The 21031-nt window shown below is 40.0% G+C and overlaps 1 protein-coding gene across 1 annotated transcript in view; it reads right to left on the minus strand.

Moving 5' to 3' along the window:
• The window catches only part of LOC122660179 (histone-lysine N-methyltransferase ASHR3), a 31151-nt gene extending 10834 nt beyond the window's left edge, over window positions 1-20317 (minus strand). The window contains exons 1-9 of the mRNA XM_043855376.1: window positions 19804-20317; window positions 18296-18442; window positions 17152-17310; window positions 16407-16433; window positions 15481-15598; window positions 15195-15288; window positions 14970-15063; window positions 14737-14815; window positions 12816-12987 (exon numbers count right to left, since the gene is read on the minus strand). Of these exons, the coding sequence (XP_043711311.1) occupies window positions 12816-12987; window positions 14737-14815; window positions 14970-15063; window positions 15195-15288; window positions 15481-15598; window positions 16407-16433; window positions 17152-17310; window positions 18296-18442; window positions 19804-20247 (1334 nt within the window). The 5' untranslated portion in view covers window positions 20248-20317. The remainder of the gene's footprint in view (window positions 1-12815; window positions 12988-14736; window positions 14816-14969; window positions 15064-15194; window positions 15289-15480; window positions 15599-16406; window positions 16434-17151; window positions 17311-18295; window positions 18443-19803) is intronic.
• Window positions 20318-21031: the final 714 nt, after the last annotated feature.

The raw sequence follows: 21031 nt of genomic DNA on the forward strand, positions 1-21031 counted from the left end.
TAGAGTCTCTTGGGGCCTTCAGTGTCAGATCCCAGTTCTTGAACAAGTCTTTTCAACTATATGAGTTCACACACTCCATGAGCCATAGCTCTGAATTCTGCCTCTGCACTGGATCTAGCTACAACATGCTGTTTTTTGTTTCTCCACGTAATCAAATTACCTCCCACAAAGGTACAATAGCCTGAGGTAGATCTCCTGTCTATAATGGATCCAGCCCAATCGGCATCAATGAAACCTTCTACTCTCAAGTGATTATGCCTTGCATATAACAGTCCTTTCCCTGGAGAAAACTTCAAATATCTGAGAATGCGATATACAGCATCCAAGTGGCCACTCTTGGGGGCATGCATGATTTGGCTCACCACTCCCACTGCATAAGAGATATCTGGGCGTGTCATAGAAAGATAGATAAGCTTCCCCACTAGCCTTCGGTATTTTTGCACATCAACAAGAGAAGGACTGCAATCTTCTCCTAGTTTGTGATTCTGCTCAATAGGAGAATTTGCTGGTTTACAGCCTAACATCCCTATCTCTATCAACAAATCAAAAACAAACTTCTGTTGGCATATGTTGATTCCTTTCTTGGTCCTTGATACCTCAATTCCTACGAGGACCTAGGTCTTTAATTTCAAACTGTTGAACTAAGTATTTTTTCAGTTTAGCTATCTCAGTTGTATTATCTCCAGTGACCACAATATCATCAACATAGACAATGAGGGTTGTGATGGTACCATTGCCCCGCTTGGTAAAGAGAGTGTGGTCAGCTTGGCTCTGGGAATATCCATTCTTCATAATAGCCTACTGGAAGCGCTCAAACCATGCCTTTGGTGACTGTTTGAGGTCATATAGTACCTTCTTGAGGAGGCACACTTTCCCTTCAGCTGAAGGCATTTTGAAGCCTGGTGGAGTTTGCATGTACACTTCCTCTTCCAAGTCTCCATGAAAAAAGGCATTCTTCACATCCAACTGATATAATGGCCAATCTTTATTGGCAGCCAATGATAAAAGAACTCTTATAGAGTTGTGCTTAGCCACAGGAACAAATGTCTCCTGATAGTCAATTCCATAGACTTGACTGTACCCCTTGGCCACCAACCTTGCTTTGTATCTCTCCACAGTACCATCAGATTTATACTTGATTGTGTAGACCCATCTGCATCCAACTGGGACACGTCCCTTGAGAAGATCCACCAATTGCCAAGTACCATTCTTCTCAAGTGCCATCATCTCCTGAGACATAGCTTGTCTCCACTTGGGGTCAGACATAGCATCAATAACATTCTTGGGAATAGAAGCAGTAGAGAGAGCAGCAATAAAGGCAAGACCTGTAGGAGAAAGAGCATCATAGGAAACAAATTGGGCTATAGGATTAGTACAAGCTCTTTTCCCTTTTCTAACAGCAATAGGAAGATCTAAATCAGATGGAGGAGAAGGGATGTCACCTGATTGAGGAGAATGAGTCTTAGGATGTGGATCTGGATCCAAAGAGGACTCTTGGTAGGTCTTCTTTCCTATATTATGCAAGCCTTCACCTCTTTTGTATTTAATGTGGCAGTCCTTCTCCTTACCAGAACCACTTTCAACAACCAATTATGTATTCACATCCACACCCACAGTCCTGTGCTTTCTAATATCAAGCATAAGGGGAGAGATAGAAAGAGGATAATGAAGTAAATCAGCAGCCTATTCACTTCCACAATTCTCCCCTTGAAGAGGATGCTGGGAAGGTGCAAAGAAAGGGACAGACTCAATGAAGGTGACATCTTTGGAGACTAGGCACCTGCGAGAAGAGGAGTAATAGCACTTGTAACCTTTGGTAGTAGAAGAGTACCCAAGAAAGAGACACTTGAGAGCTTTGGGATCAAGTTTAGTGCGATGTGATTTGTTAACATACACATAACAAGCACAGCCAAAGACTTTAGGAGGGAGAGAGAAAGCAGAAACTGGTGGAGATAAGATTTCTAAGGGAGATTTGAAATCAAGCAGTTTGGTAGGCATATGATTAATGAGAAAGGAAGCAGTGAAAAGAGCTGCAGGCCAGAAGGTCTTGGGAACATGCATGCCAAACAAGAGGCTACAAGTGGCCTCCAATAAATGGCGATTTTTCCTCTCAGCGACCCCATTTTGTTGGGTGTGTCAACACACTCGAGCTAGTGGATAATGCCATTATTAATAAAGAAGGCTTGGAGGCCACTAAACATTTATTCTCCTCCTTTAAGACCGAACAATTTTGATACGAGTATCAAACTGAGTAAGAATCATCTGATAAAAAATCTGAAATGCATCACAAACATTACTTTTATGTTTCATAAGAACAGTCCAAGTAGCACGAGTAAAATCATCAACAAATGACACAAAGTAACGATAGCCAAATAAAGAGGTAATGGGGGAAGGTCCCCAAACATCAGTATGCACAATATGGAAAGGAGCAGCAATTCTATTACCATGATATGGATAAGAAGAACGACAATATTTGGCAAACATACATGGTTCACATTGAAAAACATGAGAAGAAGCAATATAAGAAAATAAGTGAGGTGATTGTTTCCTCATTACAACAAAAGATAGACGGCCAAGATGGCGATGCCATAACTCAACAGACTCCACAGAACTACTATCAATACGCCCACACACATAGGACTGAGCTGTGGGCAAAAAAGGATAAAAAAGATAAAGGCATTGCTCCTCACATCCACTACCAATAATACTCTTCGTCACCAAATCCTGAAAAAGGCAACAGGAAGGAAAAAAAGTGACACAATAGTTTAGAGATTTGGTCAAATGACTCACAGATAGAAGATTAAGAGTAAGGTTAGGGACACGAAAAACAGAAGTAAGAGAAATAGATGATGAAACAGGGATATTGCCCTTACCAGAGATGGAGGAAAGGGAGCCATCAACTATCCTAACCTTATCCTTACCAGAACAAATGATATAGGAATCATAACAATGGGACGTACAAGTCATGTGGTCAATGGCAGCCGAATCAATGACCCAAGACTGGGCTGCAGTAGAGGCTAAGGTGGAGACCTGCAAAGCTGAGGAGGAAGAGGAACTGGCCACTATAGGTGTAGGAGATATGGTCAGTTGTGACATGACCCAGCGAAACACTGCAGCCGCCAAAGTTGATTCATCATGTGTGCTAGGTGGGTACTCCCCAGCATCAGCCTCAGTCATCACAGAGTGTGCCCGAGCTCCCCCTCTATGGCCACCACGAGTACCACTAGCCCCACCTCGTGGACCAGGAGGACGGCCATGAAGAGTGCAACACCTATCCTTAGTATGTCCAGATCTCCCACAATGATCACATTTAAACCTGTCTCTACCACCTCCACTAGTACCACCAGTCTCAGCTGCTTTGCCTTCCCCATGAGTATGCCCTTGGCCTCTACTACCTCCACAGGTATCTCTGAAAGAACTAGAGTTGAGAGCAGATCTCTCAAGGAATGGTGCTGGTGCTTGTTCCATAGCAATACGCCGAGTCTCCTCACTCAATAAATAGCTGCAGACCTCATCAAAAGATGGAAGGGGGGACCGGCCTAAAATCTGGAGCCTGATGGGTTCATAATCAGGGTTTAGGCCACCAAGTGAAGACACTCTCCTTTTCAAGAGCACAATACACCTTTGCTTCATCTACTGGGTTGGTCAATTGGAGATCCCTGTAATGATTATACTCTTTCAAAAGACTAATGTAGGCATTATAGTACTCAGAAATATTCATGTCACCCTGCTTCATCGCATTAATTTTTTGGTGAAGCTGATAAACCTTGGCGGAGTCACCCACCCTGTCAAATGTCTGGGAGACACTGTCCCAAATTGCCTTGGCAGTTTCTTTTCTCATAAACCTTCTCCCAATCTCGAGCTTCATGGAGAAGATGAGCCATGTCATGACTGTGGAATTTTCGGTCTCCCATTTCTCATAGGTAGGGGAACCAGGAGCTAGAGCAGTAATGGTACTTGTAATATACCCAAGTTTCCCTTTGCTCCTAAGGGAAAGCTTCACAGAGTAGGACCAATCCAAATAATTGGTGTTATCTAATTTCACAATGGAGATCTGTGGGTGTGAGTTCTCAAAGACAAACTGAGAGGCTGTCGGAGTAGGTTATGATTCAGCCGAGCCAAGCCCAGAGACATCAGATTTAGCCATATTGTGGGGATAAAAAAGGCACTTAACCATACACAAGGATCTCCAAACAAAGTGGGGAGTACACACTCAACCCAAATAAGGATTCCAAACACAAGAAATAAATTCCAACAGAAAAACACAGGTGAAATATGGACAGAACTTCACCCAACACCTTCCAAGAAGCAACACCCACTTAAACAAGCTCTAAGACCTCAATCAAAGGTATCCTAATGTAGTCCTAGCTAGGTAGGTGTTAGAATGATGTACTCCAGAATACCGTGGGGATATTCTAGTCCTTTTGGGGGTATTTTATGTTATTAAGAGTTTAGTTGGTTATGTGGGTTTAGTCCCACATCGCCTAGCTTATGTAAGTTGTAACTTCCCCTCTATTATAAATAGAGGGGGTCTTTCTCTCATTAAATCAAGCCATTCTATTATTTTCATTCCCTTTCTCTGATGGTATCAGAGCTGGTCTGATCTAGGTTAGAGAGAAAAACCCTATTTTCTCCCTTCTTTTCCTCCAATCAATCTCACCTCTTCTTCTCCCTTTTTTCTCGTTTTTTCCTGCTCCTGTTTTTCTCCTTTTTCAGCACAAAAACAGGGGCAGCACTAATGAGGTAAACATCATATCAATGATTTAGTGCTGCCTCCTTTCTCTCCTATCGTTTTTTATTAAAAAACAGCTGGAAGCCTCTTCTGCAATTTTGGGGTTCCTCCTTTGAGATCAGATCTCGATAAACCTGATCCTCTAATAGAGGAACACCCTAAGCAGCCTTTTTCCAGCCCTATGTTACCCTATTCCTACACCTAACTTCCCTCTTTTCTTTCTCTCCATCAATTATTATTTTTTCCAACCTAGATCCCCTAATCGATCTCAACTTGTCAGGGTTTTTCAAAACCCTGACTCCAATCGATTTTAGGGTTTCCCTTTTCAGATGCAGCTAATTTTTTGGGGGTGATTCCTATTACTACAAGCCTTACTCGACCTAAGTTTGGACCCTTTCGATGGCTGGATTTGTTTCTACAAAAAAATTCCTTAACTCGCTAATTTGGTTACCGCCAAAACCCCGACTTTCAGGTTTCAGTTTTGCTAATTTTTAGAGGGTTGATTACTCCCACTTCAAGGACCAATCGACCTCAATATTGCACCTATCCAAGTTTTTTGAAGACCCCTACCCCAATTGATCTCTTCTTTTCAGGGTTTTCCCAAACCCTGATAAAAATCGATTTGGGCTAGGGATGTTTGCTGCTGTTCGAGTGCTTTGGAGGTGGTTCTAACATTAAAAGAGAACTCTCCTTCATTAGTTCAAGGCTTGAAGAAGGTCCTTTATGCTGGTGTTGCCCTACTCTACTTCTGCGATTTTTTGGAGTCTCTTCCCTTTGAAGATCAAGTCTCACTCTTACTGGAGATGGATTGTTCACCTTGGAGGTTCCATTCTAGCAGCCTTGGTCAGCATCTATTACATGTCTACATCAGCAATTACAGCCCCCTTTCCCTAAATCGATCTCAATTTCAAGATTTTCTAAAACCCTGACAACAATCGATTTTAGGGTTAGGGTTTTTCCTATCAAGCTCATATTTTGAGGAGAGTCTTAAACATATTAGAGGAGTATTCAACCCATTATTCAGCATCTTACATCAGGTTTTTTAGAAAACAAATTACGGTTCATTCTGTTGGCTTGGTTTCTTCAATTTACAACCTATTTCCCTTACTTATTACTCAATGGCTGGCTGCTTCAACTGCCTATGGATGTGTCTGGTTATTTATCTTATTTTGCTGGTTATTTTCTTTTAGCTTCACTACCTACCTAGCTGATGTTATTGATTGGCTTCTGTAAGCATGACTGGTTGATGTGTTACTGTTGCCTTCATGTGGAATCCTGCTGCCTTATGATTATGACTAAGTTTCCTTTTATTGGAGATCGAATTTCTTTCGTTATTGAAGATACGAATCTGTTACCCTGGAGATCAGCCTATTTGGGATTACACCAGTGTTCCACGATTTTTTTGGTTGCACCTACAAACCTATTCAGTCATGTGGAGCCTTTCTGGTTAATATCCGGCATACTTTGGAGCTTGCATACTAGCGTTGTGACAGATTCAGATCTGATCCAGTTTTGTTGAGGCTACTTCCATTCATTGCTGTCCGGATATCTTCTTAGCACTGTCTAGCATGTGGGCGTTTCTACCATGGAATCTTTTGCACAATTGCTCCTCCTTGTTTGAAGATTAAACAAGCCTTGACAATTGGAGCATTTCCTTACTTCGAATCAGATTTGTATCTTTTTCAGATCTGAATATTGGGGTTAGGAGTTTCTCCCCTACAAGGGTTTCCATTCAAAGTGTTTGTTTGATTGATGGAAGATGGTTAGAGCTTTCTATGTTACCCAAGTTAATCCTACTCCATTATCCCATTGCTGTTTTTCTTTCACCACCTCCCAAAACATACCTTTGGCATTACCCATAACACCCTTGGAAGTTACTAGTATTCTCTTCTTTACCATTTCTTCTTTTTTCCATTACACTTGGCAGCCACTGAACCATTCTGGAATGTTATGTTTTGCCCTTTCTCTAACCTAATCTCTCTTATGTCCACATGCACTACACGTGAGGGGGGGATTATATACAGTATACCTGCAGCCATTGCAGAGAGCAGAACATGCAGGGACACTTGGTGCAAAACATAGAAGGTCAGAGGTTTCACCATTGCCAATAAGTATCTACCTTGTTATTGGGTTACGTTTGTCGTAAGAGGGAGGCTGGTGTTAAAAATTTGAAGATGTTTGGTTATTGCCTGCCCATATAAGGCCCTACAGTTTGGTTGTTTCCGCTGCTTGATCTTTATTGTTGTCTGACTCATCTGCTTGCTGCCTTAGTTACTTACCTTCAAGATTATCAGTCAGAGATTCATCCCAGGACAATTGTTGAAGATTGGTAATGATTGATCAAGTCTGCCCAAGTTTGAAGGTCTATTTTTTTCAAGCTCTTGAAGGTCTATTTGGGAGTTGCATTCCTTTTGGAGCTGGATTCTGCTACAACTTATTTTTTCCATTTTTCATTCAAGTTGGGCATTAGTACCTTGTATGCGCCAACTTGAGGGGAAGTGTTAGCATTGTTATGGAGAGAGTTTTTTCTTTTAGAGTTTTTTTCTTTTTTTAGTCCAAGCTAGATCTTCCTTCTTTCTTATTTGTATAATCCAGCTTAAGGGGGAGTGTTAGAATGATGTACTCTAGAATACCGTGGGGGTATTCTGGTCCTTTTGGAGGTATTTTATGTTATTAAGAGTTTAGTTGGCTGTGTGGGTTTAGTCCCACATCACCTAGCTTATGTAAGTTGTAACTTCCCTTCTATTATAAATAGAGGGGGTCTTTCTCTCATTAAATCAAGCCATTCTATTATTTTCATTCCCTCTCTCTGACCCACGATTCAACCAACAGTAGGAGACCTACTAGGGGCCAGACAACAGGATCAATTGCAAAAGGAGTTGCTGGTTCGAATGGACAGCACTAGGATTTAGGTTAATTCTAGGGTTTAGGATGGGAATTTGTGAATGGGTCTTATATAGGTTTAATATGCAAGTCTAAGGGGTTATTATGGGATAAAAATAATTGGATTTGGTTAAGTTTGAAAATCTACAGAATTAGGGTTAGGGTTTCGGGTTTTAGGAATTAGGAAATAGGCTGAATTTAGGGTTTCTAATGGGAATTTAGGGCAGGGTTTTGGATCGAGTATAGGTAGGGCAGTGAGGGTACTGTGGTTGAAATTTGATGATAAACTAATGGGGAAATTGATCTGAATTGGGAAATTAGGATTTAATGGAGATAGGATTAATGGAGGTCGATTGGAGAATGATTACGGTAGACTGTAAGGAATTAGGAGAAGAAGATAGTTGCAGAAAATTAAATAACTCACTGTTTTGAAGATCAACAGCAGTAGGAGCTTGAGAATTGATTGAAGAGGACCTCCCGATCATAAGCAGATGCAAGGAGCCGTAGGAGTCCACCCACCCTTTCCACCTTGATAAATCCACAAGGATGCAATACTCTCAAGGAGCAACAGCAGCAACAAAAGCAGCAAGCATAAAGCTGAGTTTTTATTAATCAAAATTCGTGTTCAATGCTGGCCTCCCTTACAAACTTATATAGAAGACTCAAAAATAGACTTGGACACTAAAAAGGAAAGGCCTAACCCTATCCCTAACCTATTAGGTAACTTAAACTGACTAGGAAACTAGAATACTAAAGGAAATAAACTCAAAACATGGCTAGACTTATAGAGTCCTAATCCAGCCCAACTTACATCACATGACCACTTAACCAAGTCACATGATCACTTAAATTGAACCAATTGGATGCAACCAATTTGAACCGGTTCAATTAAAAAACATAAAAATAAACTAAGTATTGGGCTAATCCCGTATGCAACCTATATACCCCTAATTTAGGCTCATTAAAGTAGCCTATTACATAGAAAACCCTTGGGATCAAAGGCCCAACATATATATATCCCAACCCTAGACTTATTCCTAATAAAAGAAGCCCAGTTTGGTGATAATTCTGCATCATATCCATAATCACTTCTAAACCAAGGAAGAAGTCCATGGCACTCCAAATGCAAGAAAAAGGAGGTAGCAGCAGTCACGGTTTTACCTGGGCAAAAAAGAGGCTTCACGAAAGTGAGCTACGCTCAACCAAGAGAACCCTTCATCAAAGAGGCACACATGGGTCATAAAGAGTACCCTTGTACGATCCTAATGAGCTGTTCCAAGCTCCAAACCCATGCCGCGAAGAGAAGAGACAGGAGCTGCAACTTTGCGCCGGTAGAAACCCTAGGTGTAGCTTGGTTGGCTTCAAAAACTTCAATGGAGCTTCAATACAGCTCAAGGATCATCTTCAAACACTTAAATAGGTTGCATAGAACCTATTTCATCTCTCTACAGCAATTTGTTTCCATAGAGGCCTCTTCTTTGAAATCCCTTGTGTTTTAGGATTCCAAAGAGAGGAAAAAAAATAGGGAAAGAGGGTGGATACGACTCTCAAACCTAAAGCTCTGATACCAAGTTGGGTTTTAGGCTAGAGATGTAAGAGAAAGAGGAGAAGTTGAAGGAGAAAGAGATGAGGAAGAGAGGAAGAAGAGAATGGAGAGAGAGGTATTTTGGTTGTGAATGTCTTATGTGTGAGAAACTTCTCCACACTACTATATTACTTCAATGATAAGAAAAGAATATTACATCCACCTTCCTAGGGAGGTAAAAGGTAAAAAGGATAAAGAAGGAAAAATACATAATAAGGCAACTAGTCTAAAGACTAGTTCCTAAACTACCCCTAATACATAACTTCTAACAACTCTAACATATTCCCTCTGATTTCTCGAGTCCTCAAAACTCAAGGAAAAGTATGCAGGCTAAAGCGTACGCTGCATGGACTGAAGCAATCACCCCGTGCTTGGTTTGGTAGATTTAATCAAGCTATGGTTGCAGCAAGATATTCTCAGAGCAATGCTGACCATACGCTATTTATCAAAAAATCAGGTGGAAAGATTACGGTTTTGATAGTATATGTGGATGATATAGTCATCACTGGCGACGATATAAATGAGATTTCCAGGCTCAAGCACTTCTTGGGTAATTTGAAATCAAGGATCTTGGTCAGCTGCGCTACTTTCTCAGTATCGAAGTTGCAAGGTCCTCTAGTGGTATTTACTTATCTTAAAGGAAGTATGTGCTTGATCTTCTCTCTAAGACAGGTATATTGGGGTGCAAGCCAGCTGACTCTCCCATTGAAATTAATTCCCATTTGGTGAGCAAGGAAGGTGATCCCGTGGATAAAGGCAGCTATTAGCGATTAGTCAGACGTCTAATTTATCTCTCCCATACCCGTCCTGACATTGCCTATGCCGTGAGCTTGGTTAGCCAGTACATGCATGACCCATATTCTTCACACATGGATGTTGTGCAACGTATTCTCCGGTACTTAAAATCTGTCCCAGACCGTGGCATCCTCTTTGACCCTTATGATCATCTTCGCATTGAGGCCTATACAGATGCGGATTGGGCAGGATCTCCCGATGACCGCAGGTTTACTTCTGGTTATGGCACTTTTGTTGGTGGTAACCTTGTCACCTTGTTGCAAGGTCTAGTGCTGAAGCGAAATTCAAGGCAATGGCCCATGGTGTTTGCAAACTTCTTTGGCTTCAGCGTCTCCTCACTGATTTGGCTGTCCTTGTTGCTCTTCCTATGCAACTCCATTGTGACAGCAAATCAGCTATCAGCATTGCTCACAACCCAATTCAACATGACAGAAAAAAACATGTGGAAATAGATTGCCACTTCATCAAGGAAACACTGGATTCGGGTCTCATCAGTGTGCCTTTTGTTCCTATGAACAATTGGCTGATGTCTTTACAAAAGGTCTTAGTACTAAGGTCTTTCATCCTATTATTAGCAAGTTGGGCATGTGTGACATCTATGCACCAACTTGAGGGGGAGTGTTGTAAAATGGGGTACAAGGGTATTTACGTCATATCTATGTCGTAGGGGTATTTATGTCTTGTACTCATATTCTAGAACGTTCTCCTCCGGATTATAAATAAAGCTGGCTTGTGTCCCATACGACAAAAGTCATTCTCAAATCATGGGAAAAAAACCCTTTAGTATCTGATCTGATGAGAGGCATAACAATGAGAGACCAAAAGGGCTCTCGGTGGATTAGAAGGAGCCCACCGAGAGCAATGGAAAGAAGTGATGGTGGTGCAGATGCAAAACCGAGAGAAGGGGGAAGAGGGTTCTTGGTTTTGGTGGAGGTGCAAAAAATGAGAGAAAGGAGAAGAAGATGGACCAAGATTAGGTTTTTTGAGTAACCCGCTCTGATGTCATGATGAAATATGAGAATGACTTGTTTCGTATGGGACATAAGCCAGCTTTCTCGGTTTTTTAAAGGGGATGTGGATGGGTTAATAGGTACTTGGGCACCCTCTCCTTAACGGCTAGCTTTTGAAGATGAGACCCAAGTTGCTAACAAGTGGTATCAGACCCGAGGCGTAGAAATTTCCGTTTAGCCGAAGATTCTTAGGGTTTGATCTCAGGCTCCACGTCAGCTCCCGCGTGGAGGGGGAGATCGGGATCTCAAGCTCCACATGTTTGCCTTCCGCGTGGAGGGGAGATTGTTAGGATATCCATGCATAAGGCAGAAAAAATAATCCCACATCGGATATGAAAGGGGATGTGGGTGGGTTAATAGGTACTTGGGCATCATTCCCCACCTGGGAATAAGTGTCTTGGGCAGCCTTCCATATTTTTGCAGCGGAATCGAGAAGAAGGTAGCACCGAGAGATGGAGGACTGCATAGAATGAATAAGGAATGCCATAACCAAGGAATTTTCACACTCCCACTTGTCGATCTCTGTAGCCCCAGTAAGTGGCCGAGTTGAAGTACCAGTAAGATAGCCATAGAAATCTCCAGATTTGATGGACAGCAGGCAAGAGCGCGACCATATGAGAAAAATTTCCATTGCCACCATGAGAGTCACCAGTAGTAACGTCAAAGCCTGACATGGTTGATCAAGCAAAGAACTCCAATATCGAGGAAAATACTGCCACCAATAATCAGCTCCAAGAGTCCCAATACAGATGGGGAAAAATAGAAGAACCAGCAACAAAAATCGATGACAGGGTAATCCTGAAAAAAATAATATCAAGGAAAACCGGAAAATTGATCAAAATTGAGGCTGGAGCAGCAAGAAGCAGGGATTGGCCCTGAAAATCACCAACAAATAAGCAGGGATTGGCCTTGAAATATTCGTCATACAAGGTTGGCCTTGTAGATCGAAAAAAGCATAGGAAAACCTGTGGAAAAAACACAGACCTCTCAAATCATGGGAAAAAAAACCTTATTTGATGAGAGGCATAGCAAGGAGAGACCAAAAGGGCTCTTGGTGGATTAGAAGGAGCCCACCGAGAGCAATGGAAAGAAGTGATGGTGGTGGAGATGCAAAACCGAGAGAAGGGAGGGAGAGGGTTCTCAGTTTTGGTGGAGGTGCAAAAAACGAGAGATAAAGGAGAAGAAGATGGACCAAGATTAGGTTTTTTGAGTAACCCGCTCTGATGCCATGATGAAATATGAGAATGACTTGTGTCGTATGGGACACAGGCCAGCTTCATTTATAATACGGAGGAGAACTTTCCAGAATATGAGTACAATACATAAATACCCCTACGACATAGATATGACATAAATACCCTTATACCCCATTTTACAAAAGATGACTTAAGCTTAATCAATCTCTAAAGAAAAATATCACCCACCCACCCATGATATGAAGAGATCTCCAACCCTAATAACTGCCTTTTACTCCACAGGAAGTAGTCTGTAATACCGATTGGACTAGAAACACAACACAATATTTTATTGACGTTCATTAAAAGCCCCCTTCCAATGTGTGTCAGATTAGGATTTCCCAGAGAACTACAATTAAAAAAAATCCTTTTTTTTAGGGGGGCAAATGACACACCTGGGAACTATTCATAAAAGTACCAACTGGAGCCCAAAATTACATAAAGCAATCAATGAGGATCCCACCATTCTAGCCATTTTGAAAAATACTACTACTATGCCCAAAATAAATAAATAAATAAATAAAGAGCAGAAAATAAATAAATAAATAAAGAGCAGAAAATAAAAAATTACCAACCATTTTTCTAGTTTACAGTTAGGATCACAACTGTGGTTCAGAAAACGAGCAGCATTGCCTTTGAAAGTTGCATCAATTGTGAAGTCCTTCCGAATTTCACACATGTAAAAGTTCTGGTCGCCTCTATGTTTCATATCCCAAAGCCTTTGTTCACACAAGGCATCATCAATGACTGAAGCAAAAGAATTTTAATTTAATTAAAATATGCAAAAAAGCATCTATAAATTTAAAAGCTGAAGGCCTAAAACAGTGAATGGAATATTGAACAAGAGTAGTTTATTCAAAAGAGAAAAGCCAAGAGTCCAAATTCTTACAATGACAAATGTGACCTTAACCACCAGAGATAACATTTGTTGCTAAGAGAGAAAGGCTTTCATTTATGGAGCACAGAGCAAGGCACATTAAAAATTTATTACCCATATGATACAAATGGCTGCAAGGCTCTTCATTTTAAAAGTACATTGCTACAGTGCAACAAGATAATAATCAATACACAAAAATGCTCAAGTGATGGCAACAATGAAACTAAATTTTTTTTGTTTTTGGGTGGAGGGGTAAAGAAACAAATGAACAGGTAGCAGTAATATGTTCTCCTACAATGTTATCAGCATTATCAACTGTGTATGGCTAAATCGTAACCGCAAAAATTGTAACTAAGATGGCAATGAAGGCACTTTAAGTACAGGCTCTAGTGAGAGGCTTCCTTCTTTATGCACATTTACCGATTGATCTTTTACTGATTCCATCATTGAGTGGCTCCAGTAGTCTCTTGGATAGAGACTGCTGACCCCCAAACAAAGAAGCATAAGTGGGTTTAAACACATAAAAAACTCCATGACCCCAAACAAAGCCCCTCAAAAGTATACAAAATTGGAAACAGGTACAAAGTTCAGAACCCATACAGAAGACTCTAGAAAGGAAGTGAATTTTGGTGGTGGAGTTGAAAAATGAATCCTTGTTCACCTACAACCCTCGAAACGACACCTAAGTGTCAAAGCAGGATGAGGGGAAGAAGTGTACCAGCATAGTTGCAAGAATGAGGGTAAAAATGAGGCGGCAGATCATTCTGGTTGCAATACTAATGAAAAATTGGAAGGGGCTATATGGTGGAAATATTTTGCTGGGAATGTGTTATCTTCCTGAGAGGTATGCAGTTCCTCTTGCCTTATTTTCTATTGTTTTCTTCATTGTTGAGTGGGGGAATTGCAGTAAAGTGTGATGCTTCCTACCTTCACAATTCTTCATCCAAGTATACATCTTGCAGAAAATGTGAGGTCCCTTCCTACACAATTTTTAATCAACAGATGAAGGTCAGTGTCACACTAGAACGCGCAAACTAGTGGAACCAAAATTTGACCACAACTGGTAAGTTGTCACCTAGCTCTCCACTACAAGTTCAACTGTACTAATCAATAGATTTGTATGCCTTCTTTATTGATTACTGTGGCATTGGAGTTGGAGTACCCACATGATCCCACTTAATGAACTGAAACTGCTTTATGAACCATTTAATAACAACTTTTATTTCCAGGTCACATCCCTATTATTTTCGTGAGCGATGATTTCACGGGTAATAGAAAAACTTTCCTATCTGTAGAACTGGTAAAAAAGCCATTGTTTCCATGAGGATTCACTGAATATAAACTCACTTTGCGTTACTAGTTAGACCTTGCTCAGGTTCTATGGTTTTAGCCCAAGGAAAGTGTGGCACATGCACTCACAATTTTACCATGCACCCTATGTCTGTTTTTATATTCATTCGATTTTGTGCATTGACACACTGACATACATGGGTGATAAACTTGACAGAAAAGACTAATCACATTAAACACCCCAACCCGGGGGAGTTAACAAAAGATGGAAGAAAAGAAGCTGAATTTATTTACACAACAAGTTCAAAGAAAGATAAACTAATAGCTACCTTCCCCAATATACTCAATTACAAAATCCCCTTTGTTAATGGGTTCAGCTGCCTCTACTCCCCATCCGCAAAACTGAGTCTGAAAATGCAAATAAAATTTTCAGTCATGTAAGGGCAAAGACAACTCCTTAATCTTGAAAGCATACAAATACCAATGTATGCAATTAAAGGAAGTGGAACATTAATGCAAATTGAGATGAGGAAAATAAATTGGATTCAGAAGTTATTGTTACCTTTACAACTTTAATCTTTTTATCTTTGCGGAATGGTCTATTAGTGCATGCGTCTGAGCAACCACAAGCCTTTGAGCAGCTTATGCATTGGACCCTATGGGATAATACATTGATGTCATATTCCCATAACACTTCATTGAAAACATCAAAAATCATTATATCCACAGTAGTGGCACTAGATAAGTAGATATTCCATTAACTAAGAGTTGTATAGGACTCTGGTACCTGCACACACAATCCTCATAGCATTCAGTAATGCAGTTTGTGCATCCAACATCAGCATCCAAATCATCACGTTTCTTCTTAACCAGGTAGTTATCTTTTTCCAGTTAAGAACAATACACCATGGTATGGAAATTGTAAACATAGAGCACATCACTCAATCTCATACAAGAAAATTTCTCAAACATAAATATATATCAACTTGTTCACAGCCACACGTGTTAATCGCCAATGATGTTTATCAATTACAAGACCCTATATCTGTTTCAAAATTCCATGCACAGGATACTACGCCGGATGTGTATGTATGGAGTTGGCTCCATTTGATTTTCCATCATATCCTTCAACATCGAATCAATCTGAAAGTCCTCTTCAGTGTATGGTAAAGGCAAACGACAGAATATTTCCTAAAATAAATTGAAGAAAAATATTAGCGCATGGTAGATAACCACAAAAATTGGGGGGGAAAAAAAGAAATAACTGCTTCAATTTGTCATGCAATGGAAAGTATGCAACACTAATACTCTGTTACTCAGACACTTGCACGTACCACTGAAGTACCCATGTTGACACACCATGACATTGTTATGGCCATAGTTGTCAAGGCATCACTTAGGTGACCTATAGGCAGGCGTTTTGGTTGCCTTGGTCGCCTTGCGTCCAGGCCCCCTCCAACGTCCCCCCTTCCAACGCCTCGGTTTGCCTAGACACCATGACAACTATGATTATGGCCTTGTCGGTATTGAGGAAATGTGTCCTACAGGCACCCAACAGGTGGACTCTTGGACATGGTTCATGGTTGTGGTGAAAAAGGAGATTAAACCACTCTTTTCTTATAAATTAACCCCCCATTTTATGACCCATTTTAGCTGAATCCACATACCGGTACAGCTGTACCCATTTTGGATACATGTCCCAAGTTCTGGGCATCAGATGAATCTGACTCCTTGACACAGTTCCATACCCGACCATGTAAAATAACTAATACTTATAATGATATTAGAGCTTGAATTAATAAAACAAGGACAGACATAAGTTTTCTAAAACCCTTCAGAAGGAAAAGAAAAGCTAAGAAGTGTATATATTTAAAAGAGATCCTTAAATTAATTTAAAGTTTAATAAGTAAAAAATAAATAACAGCCATATGCAATTGTTTAAAGCATAACTATATTGTAGAAATTAAATACGCTGAAACAGGATCTTGAAAGCTCTGACCTCTACGTCACTTGTCGGAACTGCATGCTGATCATCCAACAAGATACGTCAGCCCTGTCAGCCAGCCTAATCAATGAAAAATAAGAACAAAGAAATATAACCCTACAAAAGCAAGATAAAGACCAAGCAAATTACAGGTTATTATCCTTTTCAAAAGCAGTTAGTATTGTCCAACAACTTCTGCTTAGAATGTAATATTTTTCAGAATATATTGAGAGTTGGATAGTATTATAGATGTATCAAATTAGATGGTACAAAATCTCATCCTTTCTCATGTTCACTAGCTGAAAAAAATCATCTGAAACAGTCAAAACAATAGCTGTTGTCAAAACAAATATGCCTATGCAGGTATGAGATGGTGAGCTATGAAATGTTCTTAACATCTGAAACAGGGATGAAGTACTCACATAAGAAATTAGCAAGCTTGAACCAGTTAACAATAAGTTTTAACCTAACACATTATTTCCTGTATGCACATTATAAGCAATCTGTTACTGCATGCTGCTCCTTGCAAGACCTATTATCAATTATCATTGCCATTCCAGTTGAACACTTTGTAAGCCACTAAAATGACAGATGGGTGACGGAAAAAGGAAGGGGGTGAAAGTAGTTGCAAGGATATATGCATGAGTTTTTTTCTTAAACTGAACTCTGTTACTTTTTCTTATCAGGAAAAAAATATTTCAGAAACATACACAACAATCAGGAAAGAAAGCCTTTGTGAAGAAGGAAAGAAGAGATTGACCTTCTTTTCAAAGCGCCAATCTTTAGAATGTCTCCAACAAATAAACCCCCTTGGTTGGTTTTGTAAGCAGGTCACTCGCCAAGGTGCACACTTACAGTGTGATGCTATTGTACATCGCATGCAACGCCAATGACCTTTCTGTTTACAAATGAAACAAGCCTGTCCAACAAGCATGTAGCATGTATAAATTCATGAAGTTGCAGTCCAAGAAATGTGCCACGAGGATTTCACCAAGTAGAATACATAATAAAAAGGGAATATAACATTTTATGTCATCAAAGGAGTAATACATTCCACAATATAGGAATCATAAGTTCATGGCAAACACCAAAACTTGGATAGCTGAATGAATGGATTAGTTGAAAAAGTTACACAATATGGAACTTAAATACGATTCTTGGTCAAATTTCGCAAAAATGAGAGCAGATTAATAAAAAATCTACAGTACAAGCCCTACCCAATAAGCCTCCATGTGTGAATGAAGGTTTCAACTTTTTCAATGAAATATTTCAAACCACCTTGCCTTGAAGGTATCTTCAATTTCAATTTTGCATCATAAGTTCACAGCTAACACCATCCTTGATGACAGTGTATGAATGAATCAGTTGAAACATCTGTACTAAATCGAACTTAAATATCTGGTTCCCAAATAATTACACAGACAACAACAACAACAACAAACTCAGCCTTATCCCAACTAAATGGGGTCGGCTACATGGATCCTTGCAAAACTATGAGAAAATTATATGATCAAGAGTATAAGCATCATCCAACCAACCCCTTGGTAAGGAATTGAAGTTTTCAATTTTTCTAAATGGAAGATTTCAAACTACTTTGCCCTTGGCTTGAAGATATCTTCATTTTTTGCAAAAGATATAAAATGTGTATAAAACACAATCCAAATGAACTACATATAAACTACTTCAAGATATTCAACAACATTAAATAAGAAAGAAAATCATCAAGGGATAAAAACTGGTTTTTCCCTAATCGAGAGAGCACAACATCTAAGCAGAATATTCATGTATAGCACAATTATGTTGCCTGTATAGTCTATGTCACATAATTTCATGGAAAGTAATGAACACTATATGAAGAGTGCATTAGCAACTTGAATCACATAAAAAAAAATTATGGATTTTACATGTTGGGGGCACTTGAAACTTCTTGAAGTAGAGAACCCTAGGATTTCCTTAGCACATGTCAAGTGATAAGCTTCTTGACAACCACGAACAGAGCACAAAACTTCTTCCTTGGGATATATAAGTTTACGGCACACACGGCATTCAACCTGGAAATAGGGTAACGAACAGAATGTAAGGAGCTGTGGGCCCAGTTGGAAAGGATGCTCCTAGTTTGAACTTTGAAAGCATCAAGAAATTTGGAATACAATCAGTGCAACCACAATAAGAACCAAAAAATTCACAATTAAGAATTAACAAACATGCAGTGGATCATAAGATGATGAGCTCTGGTATTAAATCATAATAGGGAATCAAATGTTTGGTTGATGTTCACACAGGCAAGAAATGACTCCCCATATCTCAATATCCAAAACAGAGGTACAGATATGAGCATCCTATAATATACTAATCATTATCCTTTAGCTTCTAGCATTTTCAGCTACTATTTTAAATATCTACAACAATTTACACTCAATGGAGCTAATAAAGGTATCAAAGAATAAGAAATGCTGTAAACAACACAGCCTTATCCCAAACTAAATCGGGTCAGCAAAGAATAAGAAATGCTATGCTATTATATATTATCCTCTAGCAACATAGGGCATTGTCAAGAGTGGAGAAAATAACCAATGATGCGATAGTGTGCTCAAGATCATGTTATAGAAGATAATCATGCAGTAACGACGTAGCCAGTGCACAAGGCTCCTGCAGTGTCATAATGTGCGCAGCCTTACCCCTGCTTTCGCAAAGAGGCTGTTCCAGACTTGAACCCGTGACCACTTGGTCACAATGGAGAAACCTTTACCATTGCACCAAGGCCCGCCCTCAGAAGATAATCATGCAGTATCCAGTAATAATATCAGTCCCACAATTTGTCAACAAGTGTATGCTTAGAATGCTTAAGTATTAGGGTATCATAGACCATGGAACCTTTAGACTGATAACTTTATAACCCATATCCCACATTACAGGACTCGTACACATTTTCCTTCAATCCATCCAACCCTCCTCGACTAAATTCATACCCATGTTCATTTATAGACACCACCAAATAGATGGAAATCCACAAGTTGCTCCACTAGTTAATAAGTCTCAAATTCTTAAGGAAAGACACCCAAAACAACCACAAAAAGGTGTTTATCAAGAGATATCCCTTTCTCTCTTTCCCTCAATTATTTTCTCACAGTTTACTAAGCCAAACAATGTTAACTCAATCCCCAGTGTTCCCTCAATTATTTTCTCACAGTTTACTAAGCCAAACAATGTTAACTCAATCCCCAGTGTCATAATCATCTTTGTTCTGCAGACAAACTTAAACTAAAGGATTCCAAGTTAACCACAAGTTTTGAACAATAATAAACCATTTGATGAAGAAACATTGGCTATTAATGCAATTCAAAACAAGTGTGCCAAAACCCACTTGGTAGTAAGGTCCTTAAAAAGAAAACCAGAAAGAACAAGAAACTACCAGCCTTGGAACGTTGTTGTCAAGGAACGGAAGATAACACTTTCTTTCAGGTACTCCAGATTTCACCTGTTTCTCCACCCAATCCTTCACATGATCCTCCAAAGACTTACCCGAGTTCGCTCTCTTACTACTCTTCTCCAAGTCCCCTCTAACCACTCTCTTGGAATTCCTCCTCAAAACATTGATACCCATACCGTTTTTCCCTGCACAAATCTCCCCTTTATGCAAGTTGGGATACCGTAACCGCCGATCCCAACTGCAAAACCAGCCGTTGCCTCCGTCCAGTTCTAGGGCTCCAGATTGAACTGGAACCGGGTAAAGAGAACCACTGGAGTCACAAATATCGGCCACTGGTAAGAGATTAGGGCAATGAGATAGTGCTAACGAAGAGGAGCTGAAGAGGTTGCTGAGATCAGGCATTGTTGAAGAGCTCTGAAGAATCATTGGTTAGGGAGAGGGGATCATCATCTTTGGGTCATGGGTTTGAGTTTAAGAGTTTAATCGCTCTCTCTCTCTCTCTCTCTCTCTCGCTCGCTCGCTCGCTCAGGTGATGATTCTGAGATTTTTGGTTTTGCCGTTTTGGTTGGATGAGAGAAATCTGAAATTGAGGTTTTGGGCGGGAAAAAAGATTGCAGAGATCTGGCCCGTGAAATTACTGAAAGGTACTGTGGTTCAGAGGAAAATTACGAAAAAAATACCGATCCAACCGCTCTTAACTGAAGCATCTGTGTTGGGAATTTAGATGTCGAAGCTATCCAGATTCCTGAGAAAGAGAATCTCTACCAATGGAATAGAATATCATGATAGGGCAGCTACTTTACAACAAATCTCAGCAAAGGGTAGATAAGGGACCTCCTTAAAACTGGTCAGAGAGGAACATCGACTTTTTGGAATAAAGGGCAACCCAAAAACCCTAGGGCTACTGTATCTATAAGGTTGTTTTGCTTCCAAAAGAAGGGAGTAGACTCCCCTTAGCATTGTTGTTTTACATCTAATTTTGAATCAGATACAGCTAGATATCACATGGACTAATTTATGTAGTGTTTAATGGTAAATAGTGGAACGTTATATTTCACTAGGCATAACGATGCCTACAAGGACTCTGCAAATAAACCTTAGTCCTTTACTTTAGCTTGATCCATGGGAACTTCCTATCAAACCAATATCGAACAACAAAATCCAACATGCAAACTATTGCAAAAAACAACATTAACACTCGCATATCTAA

The sequence above is a fragment of the Telopea speciosissima genome, chromosome 4 (assembly GCF_018873765.1).
Source record: "Telopea speciosissima isolate NSW1024214 ecotype Mountain lineage chromosome 4, Tspe_v1, whole genome shotgun sequence".
Taxonomy (NCBI): domain Eukaryota; kingdom Viridiplantae; phylum Streptophyta; class Magnoliopsida; order Proteales; family Proteaceae; genus Telopea; species Telopea speciosissima.